This window comes from Babylonia areolata, chromosome 23 (genome assembly GCF_041734735.1).
Source record: "Babylonia areolata isolate BAREFJ2019XMU chromosome 23, ASM4173473v1, whole genome shotgun sequence".
In the NCBI taxonomy this organism is placed as follows: domain Eukaryota; kingdom Metazoa; phylum Mollusca; class Gastropoda; order Neogastropoda; family Buccinidae; genus Babylonia; species Babylonia areolata.
The window spans coordinates 52,945,103-52,961,727 of record NC_134898.1 but is presented as its reverse complement, the minus strand read 5'-3'; the positions used below and the strand labels follow the sequence as shown (position 1 = coordinate 52,961,727).

The following is a 16,625-nucleotide window of genomic DNA, read 5'->3' as shown; positions in this document are numbered from 1 at the left end:
GTACTTGGCTCTACATGTTATTAGTTTAGCAAAATACTCAATTTTCATATCAACTTTAAAACTATAAAACTAGAATGAAAATAAAAGAGAAATTGAATCGACCGTGTCAACGGGGTGTAACTAAACTTGTACATCTATCTAGATCCAGAGAAAACAACTAAAATTGTTGCAGTGTGATTGCGGCGATAGCCACGTCTCCTTTACCGCGGACTTAAAAAGAATTTTTAATTGCCCTTAAAGATTTTTTAAATGCTCAAGATACACCAGAATAATATAATTTAAACAACGTTCTCACTGCGAATACCGCGATCGATTTATCGCCCTTTAAAAAAGTATGTCTAAATGCTATATTTTTGAACGTCAGTTAAGGAGCCACGATTGTGTAATGGATAAGACGGGGTTCGAATCTGCCGTTAGGACTTTTTTTTTTCTTTTTTTTCTTTTTCTTTTAACCCGAAGCTTTATAATAACAAATACAGAACACATTTTAATGATTAGATTTTTTCTTTTTTCTTTTTCTTTTAACCCGAAGCTTTATAATAACAAATACAGAACACAATTTAATGATAAGATTTTTTTCTTTTTTCTTTTTTCTTTTTCTTTTAACCCGAAGCTTTATAATAACAAATACAAAACTACATTTTAACGATTAGATTTTTTTTAAAGTGTGTATCACAAGTGAGTCTTGAAGGCTTTGCCTCTCTTTATTTTTGTTTGTTTGTTATTTTATTTGATTATTATTATTATTTTATTTTATTCATTTTTTTTTTCTCAAGGCCTGACTAAGCGCGTTGGGCTGCACTGCTGGTCAGGAATCTGCTTGGCCGATGTGGTGTAGCGTATATGGATTTGTCCGAACGCAGTGACACCTCCTTGAGCTACTGATACCGATACTGCACTACAATGCAGTACAGTGCAATACAGTGCAATGCAATGCATTACCATACCACATGCAATACAATACAATACAATACAATACAATGCGACACGACATGACACACAACACGACACGACACAACACAACACAACACAACACGACACATTACAGCACGACACGACACAACACGACACGACACGACACGACACGACACTGCACGACAACACAGCAGAACACAACACAACACAACACAGCACGACACAACACGACACGACACAATACAACACAGCACAACACAGCTCAGCACAACACAGCATAGCACAGCACAACACAGCACAGCACAACACGAGACAGCACAACACAACACAACACAGCTCAGCTCAGCACAGCACAGCACAGCACAGCCCGACACGACACGACACAACACGACACAGCACAACACGACACAGTACAACACAACACAACACAACACAGCACAACACAACACAGCCCGACACGACACAGCACAACACAACACAGCCCGACACGACACGACACAACACGACACAGCACAACACAGCACAACACAACACAGCACAACACAACACAGCACAACACAACACAACACAGCACAACACAACACAGCCCGACACGACACAGCACAACACAACACAGCACAACACAACACAACACAACACAGCCCGACACGACACGACACAGCACAACACAACACAGCCCGACACGACACGACACAGCACAACACAACACAACACAACACGACACAGCACAACACAACAACACAGCCCGACACGACACGACACACGACACAGCACACACGACACAGCACAACACGACACAGCACAACACAACACAGCACAGCACACACACAGCCCGACACGACACAGCACAACACAACACAGCACAGCACAGCACAACACAGCACAACACAACACAGCCCGACACGACACAGCCCGACACGACACAGCACAACACACACAGCACAACACAACACAACACAACACAGCCCGACACAACACAGCCCGACACGACACGACACAACACACACAGCACAACACAACACAGCCCGACACGACACAGCACAACACAACACAACACAACACAGCCCGACACGACACGACACAACACACACAGCACAACACAACACAACACAACACAGCCCGACACGACACGACACGACACAGCACAACACAACACAACACAACACAACACAACACAACACAACACAACACAGCCCGACACAACACAACACAACACAACACACACAACACAACACAACACGACACAACACAACATGACACAACACAACACAGCCCGACACAACACGACACGTACCAGAAGAGGCAGGAACCCCGCCACACACATCCCGGCATACCCCGCGGATGATCTGCCCGTACACTGACGTCATGTTCTTCGCCACCTGGCGCGAGCCTCGCTCTGGCTCGAAGGGCACGTGACCCATGAGAAGTTCGAACAGCAGCACTCCCCTGGCGATGCAAACATAAACAGACCGCTTGGAGAGTTCCGCCGCGGCCATCTTGGACCTCGCGCAAGCGTATCTAACTAACTTTTAGGTCAAAATCGCGAGCGATGCCAAAGGCGATCGACAAGGGCATAATGCTAAGCAAACATGACTATGCTATCCAGCTCATCTCTTCAGTTGATAGTCTCGATTGCTACAATCAAACTCTGTACAATGAAGTGTCATGCACACCCCACCACCCGCCTCTCTCTCTTCATCCCTCCAGACAAATTTCTCAAGAAAGGATCCACCAAAACAAGATCAAATCACCGACACAATTTTGCACACCTCGGCACCACCTCTGAGTTCAGTTTCTTCCTGTCAACCATTTCTGCCTGGAACTCCCTGCCTGCAACAGTAGTAGAGGTTCCCTCCTTAGTGTCATTCAAGAGGGAGCTCATCAAAATCCCAGCTTATACCCCTCCCCAACTAGCCCCGGGGTAAATGAAGGCTAGGGTTGTGCCGGTCCAGGTCTTGACCTGGGGATCGCTACGATTTCCGGATAAGCCTGTCCATACACCAGGTTGGGCTAGTTGGGACCCCAACCGCACACAGGTCAACAATGGTCAATGTTGACGGCTGACCTTCCAAACTGAATATTGAAGATTTAAGAAAAAAAGAATCTCTCTCTCTCTCTCTCTCTCTCTCTGTGTGTGTGTGTGTGTGTGTGTGTGTGTGTGTGTGTGCGTGCGTGTGTGTGCGTGTGTGTGTGAAGCAAAAATGTCCAAGGAAAAGCCTGTTGTTTCACATGTTCTGCCTCTCTCGATCGCCTTTGTTGCTCGCACTTGCTCGCAGAGCCAATCAACTTTTAGAGTACAGATCATGTGACGCGCCTCGATCTATCAGTCATAAAAGCACGGAACTCTCCAGCGTTCTGTTATGGAAGCCTACATCATATTTTCCCCACAACAATCATTCCACACATTGAAATAAACAAAGGGAGGAATGGGGGGAAAGAAGGAAACGCCATATAAAGTTTATACATACAACGCAGCGTGTAGAAACACCCTCTCACCACTACAACAAAAATGGGTGGCACTGCACTGTGCTGCCACGCTCAGTCCAGCCAGGCTCTCCAGTCCGGGGAGAGCAGTCCTAATTTCACACAGATAAATCTATACTGCGACAAAATGTAACCTGTTGTGAGAATGCAATGCAATACAATACAACACAACACAATACAGTGCAATACAATACAACACAATACAATACAACACAACACAATACAACACAACACAATACAACACAATACAATACAACACAATACAACACAACACAATACAACACAATACAATACAACACAACACAATACAACACAATACAGTGCAATACAATACAACACAACACAATACAGTGCAATACAATACAACACAATACAACACAACACAATACAACACAACACAATACAGTGCAATACAATACAACACAATACAATACAACACAACACAATACAACACAACACAATACAGTGCAATACAATACAACACAATACAATACAACACAACACAATACAGTGCAATACAATACAACACAATACAATACAACACAACACAATACAACACAACACAATACAGTGCAATACAACACAATACAACACAACACAATACAGTGCAATACAACACAACACAATACAGTGCAATACAATACAACACAACACAATACAATACAATACAACACAACACAATACAGTGCAATACAATACAACACAACACAATACAACACAATACAGTGCAATACAATACAACACAACACAATACAGTGCAATACAATACAACACAACACAATACAACACAACACAATACAGTGCAATACAATACAACACAATACAATACAACACAACACAATACAACACAACACAATACAGTGCAATACAACACAACACAATACAGTGCAATACAATACAACACAATACAATACAACACAACACAATACAACACAACACAATACAGTGCAATACAATACAACACAATACAATACAGTGCAATACAATACAACACAATACAGTGCAATACAATACCATACAACACAACACAACGCAATAAATACAGTGCAATATAATGCAACACAACACAATACAATACAATACAATACAATACAATACAAGGCAACTCAACGCAACGCACAACAAGAACCGTGTTAAAGATGAAGTCAAAGAGATACGATCTCGAAACGAAAGTAGTTGTAACGACATGACACGACACGACACAATACAATACAATACAATACAACACAACACGACACGACACGACACGACACGACACAATACACTACTATACAATACAATACAATACCATACAGGACACAAAACACAGACATTTTTTTCCTCTTGTGTTTTGTATCCTGTTTTGAAAGAACCCAGGCAGTCAAACTTTTTTTATACACAATACCATACACGAAGGGTTGTTACGCCAAGGGGTGGGTGTGGGGATTAGCTCCCACAGCCTAAAAAGTGCTCCTCATGTGGCAAAACGCAAAATATATCCTCTGACAACCAAGTCCAACTCCTGGCTTTCCCGAGTGGTTTATCTTCTAAACCCGGCAAACCTGTTGTCTACTGATAGGAAAGGGGCGAGGCGGGTCACCGGCGCCATAACCGGTTGCTACGGGTAGATGGAACTCGTCAGCCTGGGACGGCTGTCCATCTAGGAGAAGGACAACTCTGATTTCAAACCCGGGAAGCTGGAACTCGTTAGCCTTGTCAGGCAGTTCAGCTAGGAGAAGGACAACTCTGATCCCAAACCCACCAAGCACCAGGAGTAGAGGAGAGCTTCGTCGTGCGCAGACCCTGGGTTCATGGCCATGGCTGCGCTTTGACCCTTTATAGTGAAGACCGGCTCGCGCGCACCAATCCCACTCTTTAGACCCAAGGAGGACACGAGATAGCTCAGTAGTCTGAGACGGTCCCGGCAACCATTGGGCTGTAGGTGTTATATCGGAGTTTCCCTCTCCTATCTTCTGGCTCAAAAGCCCGCTGTCGGAAGAACGACGGAGCAACGGCGAAACGACAGGTGCAGGATGGCACTGGAGTCGCAGTCGGAACTCTGCATGAAGGCGGTGTGGGATATTGGTCGCTAGCTTGTTGAGGGAGACAACAACAGCTTTCGTATGTTCACCCCAAACGACCAAGCAGCCTTTTCTAGGGATAGCCTGCTTGCTCCGAATGGAGACGGGTCTACAAAAGGGGACCTAAAAAAGCTTGTCTCACCCCCACACAGTTGGCTAGCTGCGGTCAACGGGCATCTCACACCAGCGGTAAGAACACGGGGAAAATCTGGACTGATAAATCAACGACGGACTACGCAATGGAAACGGACTATGAACTTGAAAGTGGCATGCTGGAATGTACGGACAATGCAGGACTCAGATGAAAGCGACCGCCCCCGAAGACGTACAGCCCTAGTGGCGAGGGAACTGGCAAGGCTAGAAATTGAGATAGCAGTATTCAGTGAAGTTCGCTTTGCAAAACAATGATCACTCGTGGAGCACGGAGCGGGATACACACTCTACTGGTCGGGAAGGGAGAAAGAAGAACGCCGACTCTCAGGGGTTGGCTTCATGATAAAGAACTCTTGCCAGAAAGCTACAATACCTGCCAGTTGGTCATTCAGATCGCCTCATCAGCCTCCGCCTGCCTTTACAAACGAAAGGAATCTAATATTTAACCATCATCAGTGTGTACGCTCCTACTCTGCAGGCAGAACCCATCGCGAAAGAAGCCTTCTACAGAGATATCAGAAATCTAGTGCTGAGCATCGAGAAGGAAGACAAAATTCTGATCATGGGCGACTTTAACCCTAGAGTGGGTAGAGACTTCGAAATATGGAATGGGAAGACACGGAGTAGGCAATTGCAACGAAAACGGCAGGGTGCTTCTGGAGTTCTGCAGCGAGATTGGTCTGACTATCACGAACACCCTATTTCACCAGAAAGACCGCTATAAAGCAATTTGGAGACACCCAAGGTCCAAACACTGGCATCTAATGCAAAGCTCAGGCTAACCCTGAAACCAGAAGAGAGGAAGGGATGCCCAAAGCCAAAGAAGCTTCAGGTCGACAAGCTGTCAGTGATGGAGGAGAAATTCCAGAAAGAAAGAAATGAAAGGCTGAGAAACACCAACGCCCCAGGAAATACACCCCTCGACCAGTGGAAGGAACTTAAAAGCATCCTTCATGAAGCTAAAGTAGTTGGTTTCTCAACAAGGAAAAGTCAGGATTGGTTCGATGAAAACGACGCGGAGATACAAGAACTCCTCGAGGAGAAAAGGACATGCCATGGAAATATGCTCTGCTCTCCTAATCACCAGAAGACCAAAATGGCTTACAGAACAGCTTGCAGAAAACTGCAAGCAAAATGAGTCATGGAAAACTCATGGTGGATAGCACTGGCAGAACACACACAGATGTATGCTGATCAGGGAAATTCCAGAGCCTTCTATGAATCACTTCGCGCAATATATGGTCCAAGCTACCAACTGCAGGCACCACTGCGTTCTTCGGATGGCACAAGCCTACTTGTCGACAGGCAAGCTATACTACACTGATGGACTGAACATTATGGAAACCTGTTTGGGGAAGAGAGGACTGTGGCAGCAGCGTCTATAGACAACATACCTCAGGAGGAAGTAAAGATGGACCTGGACAACGCCCCCACACGCGAAGCAATCAAGGCAGCAATAAAGAAGCTGAAGTGCCACAAAGCACCAGGCATCGACGGTATCCCAGCAGAGGTTTATAAGCACGGAGGGGACACCCTCATTCGGAAGCTTGAGGAGCTATTCACATCGTGCTGGAATGAAGGAGTAGTGCCACAGGACATGCGGGATGCAGTGATTGTCTCCCTCTTTAAGAATAAGGGTTCCAAATCAGACTGCTCCAACTACAGAGGCGTCACACTGTTCTCCATTGCTGGCAAGATTCTCGCCCGAGTTCTCCTGGACAGGCTCATCCCATCCATTGCTGAGGTACATCTCCCACAGATCCAGTGCGGCTTCAGAGCAAAGAGAGAGGAACAGCTGACATGATCTTTGTGCTGAGACAGATCCAAGAGAAGTGCAGAGAACAGAATATGAACCTATATGCAGCATTCATAGACCTCACGAAAGCCTTCGACACAGTCAGCAGAGATGGCCTATGTAAAATAATGACCAAACTGGGATGCCCTCCAAAGTTCCTCACAATCCTACAACAACTCCACGAAGGACAAATGGGTCAAGTGTAATGATGATTACTCTGAAGAATTCCCAATCAGCAATGGAGTGAAGCAAGGATGCGTATTAGCCCCCACACTCTTCGCGATCTTCTTCAGCATGATGCTGAGCGAAGCAAAGGAGGATCTACACGAGGGGATTTATATCAGATTCAGGACCAACAGCAGCATATTCAACTTACGAAGGCTCATGGGCCACACGAAGACCTCAGAGGAAGCTATCCTGGACCTGCTCTTTGCAGACGACTGCGCCCTCCTGGCACACACAGAAGAAGCTTTGCAGGTCATCGTAGACCGTTTTTCACAGGCAGCCAAGGCATTCGGTTTGACTATAAGTCTGAAGAAAACTGAAGTCCTCCACCAGGGACCGTCTGACTATAAGTCTGAAGAAAACTGAAGTCCTCCACCAAAACGCACCAGGGACCGTATACACAGCTCCCCATATTGATGGCCATCCCCTTAACACGGTAGAGCAATTCACCTACCTGGGCAGCGTCATATCGAACGACGCTACAGTGACCAAAGATGTGGACAACCGCCTCTCAAAGGCAAGCAGTGCATTTGGCCACCTTCAGAAAAGAGTATGGAAAAACCACTCCTTGCGACTCTACAAAGATGCAAATCTACCGAGCTGCTGTACTGTCAACACTGCTATATGGATCAGAGCATTGGTGCTGTACCTGACACGAACAAAGCGGCTGGAGCAGTTCCATCAGAGATGCCTTCAGTCTATCATGGGCATCAAGTGGAAGGATTACATAACGAATATAGAAGTCCTAGAAAGAGCTCAGCTGCAAAGCATCGAGTCAATGCTCATGCTAAAACAACTTCGCTGGGCAGGACACATCACCCGGATGCCTGACACTTGCATGCCGAAAGCAGTATTCTATGGGGAGTTGGTCCAAGGCAAACGCAATACAGGCGCCCACAGAAAATATTCAAGGACCAACTGAAGAAGCAACTATACCAAGCGGACATAACCCCAAGACATGGGAGCTGTCAGCATCAGATAGAGGTAGCTGGAGATCTTCAACGCTCAGGGTAACCGAACACTTTGAGGAAACCAGACGACTGAACATCCAGGAGAAAAGAAGGAGAAGGAAAGACCCAGGTCCGCAGCTCAGCAACGCAGGCCAGATCTACACCTGCCCACAATGCCACAGATTCTGCAGATCACGAATTGGACTAATTAGTCATCAAAAGGCATGCCGCCCATCCCTGGCGGGAACTTCCCACTGATCTTCGCAAGCGAAGAACCAGCCATCATCACCATACAGTACACCTACTACCACCATGACGACTGCCACGCACTACCTCCACAATCAACACCTCCCCCAGCCCACAACCTCTCACCCACCACCCGCCTCTCTCCCCTCCCCCAACCCTTGCCCCCCCACCCCCTCCCAACCACCCCCCCTCTCCCACACACACACACACACGGTCCACTCACACGCTCCACATGTCCACGGCAGGTCCGTGGCTCTGTCCACGCAGAAGTTCGGGTGCCATGTACAGGGGACTGCCGCACTGTCCTCGGGTGGATCCACCCGTTGCGTTGCTGCTCAGGCCCAGGTCTGCAGACAGGGAGGACACGATGTGTGTATAGGAGGGGTGAAAGGGGTGGGGTGGGGTGGAGGCGTTGAGGGGTGTTGGGGGGTGAAGAATTAAGGGGCAGAATGCGGACATCAATATCATCACCTCCAATAAGAGAAATCAGTTTCTGCTACTACTAGCTCTGGCTGTTATTGTTGCTACTGCAACTACAACTACTACCACTACTACTACTACTGCTGCTACTGCTATTATTACTTCTACTACTGCTACTACTACTGCTGCTGCTGCTACTACTACTACTACTTCTACTAACACTGCTCTGCTTCTACTACTGCTCCTGTTGTTACTGCTGTAGCTGTTGCTACTGCGACTACTACTGCTCCTGTTGTTACTGCTGCTACGACTACTACTGCTGCATTGGCATCTCATCGATTATGTCATCGTCAGGAAAAGGGATAGGCAAGATGTACGTGTAACAAAGACCATGTGCGGCGCCGAGTGTTGGACAGACCATCGTCTTGTAGTCTCGAAGTTGAATATTCGAATCCAACCCAAGAGACGCCCCCAAGGCCAGAAGGCTCCAAAACGGCTCAACATCGCTAAGCTGAAAAGCATCACCATCAAACAGTCCTTTGTGGAGCTGCTGGAAGATCGTCTGGAATCCGCCTCTCTGGACAACCAGAATGTGGAGTCTGACTGGAGGACCCTGCGTGAGCTGATCTATAGTACAGCTTCAGAGACCCTGGGACCCATGACCAGAAAGCACAAAGACTGGTTTGATGAAAACTGTGATGAAATCAAGCAGCTTCTGGATGAGAAACGCCGTCTGCATCAAGCCCACCTGAGCAACCCAAAGTCCACATCAAAAAAGGATGCGTATGATGCCATCCGCAGGACTGTTCAGCAAAAGTTACGCCAGATGCAGGATAAGTGGCTGAGTGACAAAGCTGATGAGATCCAGGGATATGCTGACAGGCACGATATGAAGAGGTTCTATGATGCCTTAAAAGAAGTCTACGGCCCCACATCCTCAGGATCATCCCCCCTCCTCAGTGCAGATGGGAATACCTTGATCACCGAGAAGGAGAACATTCTCGAACGATGGGCTGAGCACTTCAACAGTGTCTTAAATCGCCCTTCCTCCATAAATGATGAAGCCATAGACCGTCTCCCACAAGTCCCCATCAACGAAGCACTGGACGATCCGCCAACACTTCTTGAGACCCAGAAAGCAATCCGTCTGTTATCCAGTGGCAAAGCACCTGGCTCAGACTCCATACCAGCAGAGGTCTACAAGGATGGAGGCACTGTGCTGACTGAGAAGCTTCATCAGCTGTACTCACTCATGTGGAAAGAAGAGACGATCCCCCAGGATTTCAAAGATGCATGTATCATTCACTTGTACAAGCGAAAGGGGAACCGGCAAGCCTGTGATAACCATCGGGGCATTTCCTTGCTCTCCATCGCAGGCAAGATACTTGCCAGGATCCTACTTAACCGCCTCACAGCACACCTTGACCAAGGTCATTTGCCTGAGAGCCAATGTGGATTCCGGAAAGAGCGCGGAACCACTGACATGGTGTTTGCTGCAAGGCAGCTGCAAGAGAAATGTCAGGAGCAAAATGCTGATCTGTTCTCCACCTATGTCGACCTCACTAAGGCCTTCGACACCGTGAGTAGAGAGGGACTGTGGAAGATCATGGCCAAGTACGGATGCCCTCGGAAATTTATTTCCTTGGTCAGCCAATTCCATGAAGGCATGCAGGCTCGAGTCCAGGACAATGGTGAAACATCTGCTCCTTTTGCTGTCACAAATGGTGTCAAGCAAGGCTGCGTCCTGGCTCCAACGCTGTTCAGCCTCATGTTCTCTGCAATGCTTACTGATGCCTTCAGAGATGGCGATGTTGGAATCGGCCTAAAGTACCGAACAGATGGCAAGCTGTTTAACCTCAGAAGGCTTCAAGCAAAAACGAAGGTCATGACAGACATCATCAGAGACTTTTTGTTTGCTGATGATTGTGCCCTCAACGCTGGATCTGAAGCTGACATGCAACTCAGCGTCGACAAGTTTGCCACTGCCAGCAGGAACTTCGGCCTTACCATCAGCACGAGGAAAACTGAAGTTCTCCATCAGCCAGCCCCAGGGAAACCCTACGTTGAGCCCAACATCACAGTCAACGGTCAGAGACTCAGTGCGGTGGAGCGGTTCACATACCTTGGCAGCACACTGTCACGAAATGCGACCATCGACGATGAAGTGAACGTCAGGATTGCAAGAGCAAGCGCAACTTTTGGTAGACTCAATGCAAATGTCTGGAACAGAAGAGGCATTAGTCTTGAGACCAAGCTAAAGGTCTACAGAGCAGTAGTTCTCCCCACACTACTGTACGCCTGCGAAACTTGGACAGTGTACCAACGACATGCCAAGAAGCTGAACCACTTCCACACAACATGCCTCAGGAAGCTACTGAACATCAAGTGGCAAGACAAGACCCCAGACACAGAGGTGCTCGCAAAAGCCACCCTTCCCAGCATCTTCACCATCCTGATGCAGTCCCAGCTTCGCTGGGCTGGACACGTGGCGCGTATGCCAGACCATCGGCTGCCCAAAAGGCTCTTCTATGGCGAGCTGCAACAAGGGAAGAGATCACACGGAGGTCAGAAGAAGCGCTTCAGAGATACTCTGAAAGTCTCTCTGAAAGCGTTTGATATCAACCCTGACTCCTGGGAGGAATCTGCAGTGGACCGTGACAAATGGCGCGCTGCTGTGCACAAAGGCGCCAGGTTGTGCGAGGCCAACAGGACTGCTGCAGCTGTTCAGAAGAGGCAGGCCAGAAAGTCACAGGCAAACAAGCTCCCTGACAATGATATGCCTGTCTTTGTCTGCCCCAACTGTCAGCGAACATTTCGTGCGCAGATTGGACTATTCAGCCATCTGCGCACTCACAGATAGATTCATGAGCATCCTTCCCCCCACCCCACCACCACCCTCCCCCCATCCCCCATCCCCCATCTGGATGACAACGATGGTCATCATCGATCTCGATGGACACACCACCACTTCTACTAACACTGCTCTGCTTCTACTACTGCTCCTGTTGTTACTGCTGTAGCTGTTGCTACTGCGACTACTACTGCTCCTGTTGTTACTGCTGCTACGACTACTACTGCTGCTATTACTCAGGCTGCTGCTGTTACTACTACTGCTGCTGCTGTTTCTACTACTACTACACATACAGCATTTATGTGTGTGTGTCTGCGTGCGAGCGCGCGCGTGTGTGTGAGAGAGAGAGAGAAGAGTGTGTGTGTGTGTGTGTGTGTGTGTGTGTGTGTGTGTGTGTGTGTGTGAGTATCAGTCAACAGATGTGTGAATGAATGTAAATGCACCCTAACTGAAAACTGCGACAACGAAGCCATTTGCCGAAACGTTTCCCGCTTTTGTGAAGCATGCCAAGGGAATCAATCAATGAATCAGGGGTCCTTAAAATCAAACAGGGTATCGAAGTTGGTTCCCTTGGGTGTGGGAAAAGGGAGAGACAGACAGACAGACACAAAGACAGACACAAAGACAGAGACTCACACACACACACACACACACACACACACACACACACACACACACACACACACACACACACACACAGAGAGAGAGTGAGACTGAGACTGAGATGATTCATTAGTTTGAGGCCTCAGTCGCACATGAATAAACGAGCGATAACAAAAATATGCAGGCGTCACGACTATCAGCAAACATTTAACGTTTTCACTCTGAAACTAAAGAATAGCAATGCCGATTCTCTGAACTTACCGATAAGTTTAATGTGAGTCCGCCTGTTGTTTGAAACCATCACATTCTCAGGCTTCACGTCTCTGGAAAGAAAGAAAGAAGGAACCACCATTAGGTCAGTCAGTCCACACGGGTTCAAAACCGTTTTCAGTCTGTCAATCCACACAGGTTCATAAAAGGCGTTCAGTCTGTCAATCCACACATGTTCATAAAAGGTTTCCATTCTGTCAATCCACACAGGTTCATAAAAGGTTTTCTGTCAATCAGGTTCATAAAAGGTTTTTAGAATGTCAATACACACAGGTTGATAAAGGTGTTCAGTGTGTCTATCCACACAGGTTCATAAAAGGTTACCATTCTGTCAATCCACACAGGTTCATAAAGTTTTCAGTCTGTCAATCCACCTAGGTTCACAAAAGGGTTTCAATCTGTCAATCCACACAGGTTATCAAATAGTTTTCACTCTGCCAATCCACACAGATTCATAAAAGGTTTTCTGTCTGGCAATCCACACAGGTTCATAAAAGTTTTCAGTCTGTCAATCCACACAGGTTGATGAAAGGCTTTCAGTCTGTCAATCAATACAGGTTCATAAAGGTTTCTATTCTGTCAATCCAAACAGGTTAATAAAATGTTTTCAGTCTGTCAATCCACAAAGGTTCATACGTTTTCAGTTTGTCAATCCACAAAGGTTCATAAAAGGTGTTCAGTCTGTCAATCCACAAAGGTTCATACGTTTTCAGTTTGTCAATCCACAAAGGTTCATAAAAGGTGTTCAGTCTGTCAATCCAAACAGGTTCATAAAAGGTTTCCATTCTGTCAATCCACACAGGTTCATAAAAGGTGTTCAGTCTGTCAATCCACAAAGGTTCATACGTTTTCAGTCTGTCAATCCACACCAGTTCACAAAATGTTTTCAGTTTTTCAATCCACACAGGTTCATAAAAGGTTTCCATTCTGTCAATCCACACAGGTTCATAAAAGGTTTCCATTCTGTCAATCCACACAGGTTCATAAAAGGTTTCCATTCTGTCAATCCACGCAGGTTCATAAAAGGGTTTCAGTCTGTCAATCCACACAGGTTCATAAAAGGTGTTCAGTCTGTCAATCCACACAGGTTCATAAAAGGTTTCCATTCTGTCAATCCACACAGGTTCATAAAAGGGTTTCAGTCTGTCAATCCACACAGGTTCATAAAAGGTTTCCATTCTGTCAATCCACACAGGTTCATAAAAGGGTTTCAGTCTGTCAATCCACTCAGGTTCATAAAAGGTTTCCATTCTGTCAATCCACACAGGTTCATAAAAGGTTTCCATTCTGTCAATCCACACAGGTTCATAAAAGGTTTCCATTCTGTCAATCCACACATGTTCATAAAAGGTTTCCATTCTGTCAATCCACACCAGTTCACAAAATGTTTTCAGTCTTTCAATCCACACAGGTTCATAAAAGGGTTTCAGTCTGACAATCCACACAGGTTCATAAAAGGGTTTCAGTCTGTCAATCCACACAGGTTCATAAAAGGGTTTCAGTCTGTCAATCCACACAGGTTCATAGAAAGTTTCCATTCTGTCAATCCACACAGGTTCATGAAAAATGTTTTCTATCCACACAGGTTCCTAAAACGTTTTCAATCTGTCGATCCACACAGACTTATAAAAGGTTTTCAGTCTTTCAATCCACACAGGTTCATGGAAATGTTTTCAATCCACACAGGTTCATACAGTTTTCAGTGTGTCAATCAACAAAGATTCATAAAAGGTTTTCAGTCTGTCAATCCACACAGGTTCATAAAGATATTTTCAGTCCACACAGGTTCATAAGTTCTCAGTCTGTCAGTCGAGACGGGTTCACAAAAAGTTAAGGACCACTCGGAAACTTCCATGGTTTTCTTCTTATGGGTATGGTGAATGATGCTGAAATTTCGGCCGACAGTGGTGTTTGCAACCAATTCATTCTAATGAGCACCACCCATAACCTGGATTGTGCCTTACTGCACGTGCACTTTTTATCAATGAAAAGTTGTGCAGCTGTCGTTTTATAAAACACTATAAAAAAAATATAAAAAAATAATAAAAACCTGTACATTTTTGGCTGAAATGCTGGTTTTCCAAACGCATTTTCCAGTGTTCATGGCGAACGTGTGCCAAGAATATACTGAACCAGACTGTGTTCCAATGTGTTCATGGCGAACGTGTGCCAAGAATATACTGAACCAGACTGTGTTCCAATGTGTTCATGGCGAACGTGTGCCAAGAATATACTGAACCAGACTGTATTCCAATGTGTTCATGGCGAACGTGTGCCAAGAATATACTGAACCAGACTGTGTTCCAATGTGTTCATGGCGAACGTGTGCCAAGAATATACTGAACCAGACTGTGTTCCAATGTGTTCATGGCGAACGTGTGCCAAGAATATACTGAACCAGACTGTGTTCCAATGTGTTCATGGCGAACGTGTGCCAAGAATATACTGAACCAGACTGTGTTCCAATGTGTTCATGGCGAACGTGTGCCAAGAATATACTGAACCAGACTGTGTTCCAATGTGTTTATGGCGAACGTGTGCCAAGAATATACTGAACCAGACTGTGTTCCAATGTGTTCATGGCGAACGTGTGCCAAGAATATACTGAACCAGACTGTATTCCAATGTGTTCATGGCGAACGTGTGCCAAGAATATACTGAACCAGACTGTGTTCCAATGTGTTCATGGCGAACGTGTGCCAAGAATATACTGAACCAGACTGTGTTCCAATGTGTTCATGGCGAACGTGTGCCAAGAATATACTGAACCAGACTGTGTTCCAATGTGTTCATGGCGAACGTGTGCCAAGAATATACTGAACCAGACTGTGTTCCAATGTGTTCATGGCGAACGTGTGCCAAGAATATACTGAACCAGACTGTGTTCCAATGTGTTCATGGCGAACGTGTGCCAAGAATATACTGAACCAGACTGTGAATGTGTGCAGTAAGCAGTGGGAGTGAGACAGGACAGCTGAAGCAAACTGTACAATGTACGACAGAAAGCCAAATGCGTTTCAAGTGACAGCAGCCATACGCTGGCAAATTATTACCAACTCTTACCTTCAGGCAAACGGTTCTGTGTCCCAAAATTTGAAACAAACAGAACCAGATGCAGCTTTATATCAACCTCAATTCAGCTATTAAACAGCAATAATTGATAATAATTGATCTGTGATTTAAATAAAAAATGTATGTCAGAGTGTGTGCATGTGGAATGTAACATCTTAAGTCAAAGTATTGTTGAAATGCTTTGTTATTTTAATCTTTTTATGTCTTATGTCTACTTTTAGTTTACTATTTCATGCCTATTTTATTCATATCCTTTAATTGATTTTGTGTTGTACATGTATGGCTGTGATGATGTATGTATGATTTGCTCTAAGTTACCTTTTAAAGATTTCTGTTGTGTTGTTGTTATCTACTGTGAGTATTTTTATTGTACGTATGGGTTGCCATCTAAACATGTTATGTCTTTTATGGATACATGTTGAATGACTGTGATTTCTGTGTATTGTTTATGTGTTTTACACCACAAATTAATTTCTCTTGTTGAGATAATAAATTATTCTGCATTCTGTATTCTGCATGAAACAGCATCGGTGTATTCGGTTTCAGTTTCAGTTTCTCAGGTGTCACTGCGATCGGACAAA

General features: G+C 45.7%; 1 protein-coding gene across 3 annotated transcripts in view; it reads right to left on the bottom strand.

Moving 5' to 3' along the window:
• The window catches only part of LOC143297791 (calcium/calmodulin-dependent protein kinase type 1-like), a 62,049-nt gene that overhangs the window by 15,212 nt on the left and 30,212 nt on the right, over window positions 1–16,625 (bottom strand). For all 3 annotated transcript variants that reach the window (XM_076610283.1, XM_076610284.1, XM_076610285.1), the window contains exons 5-7: window positions 12,964–13,025; window positions 9,052–9,175; window positions 2,210–2,361 (exon numbers count right to left, since the gene is read on the bottom strand). In XM_076610283.1, the coding sequence (XP_076466398.1) occupies window positions 2,210–2,361; window positions 9,052–9,175; window positions 12,964–13,025 (338 nt within the window). The remainder of the gene's footprint in view (window positions 1–2,209; window positions 2,362–9,051; window positions 9,176–12,963; window positions 13,026–16,625) is intronic.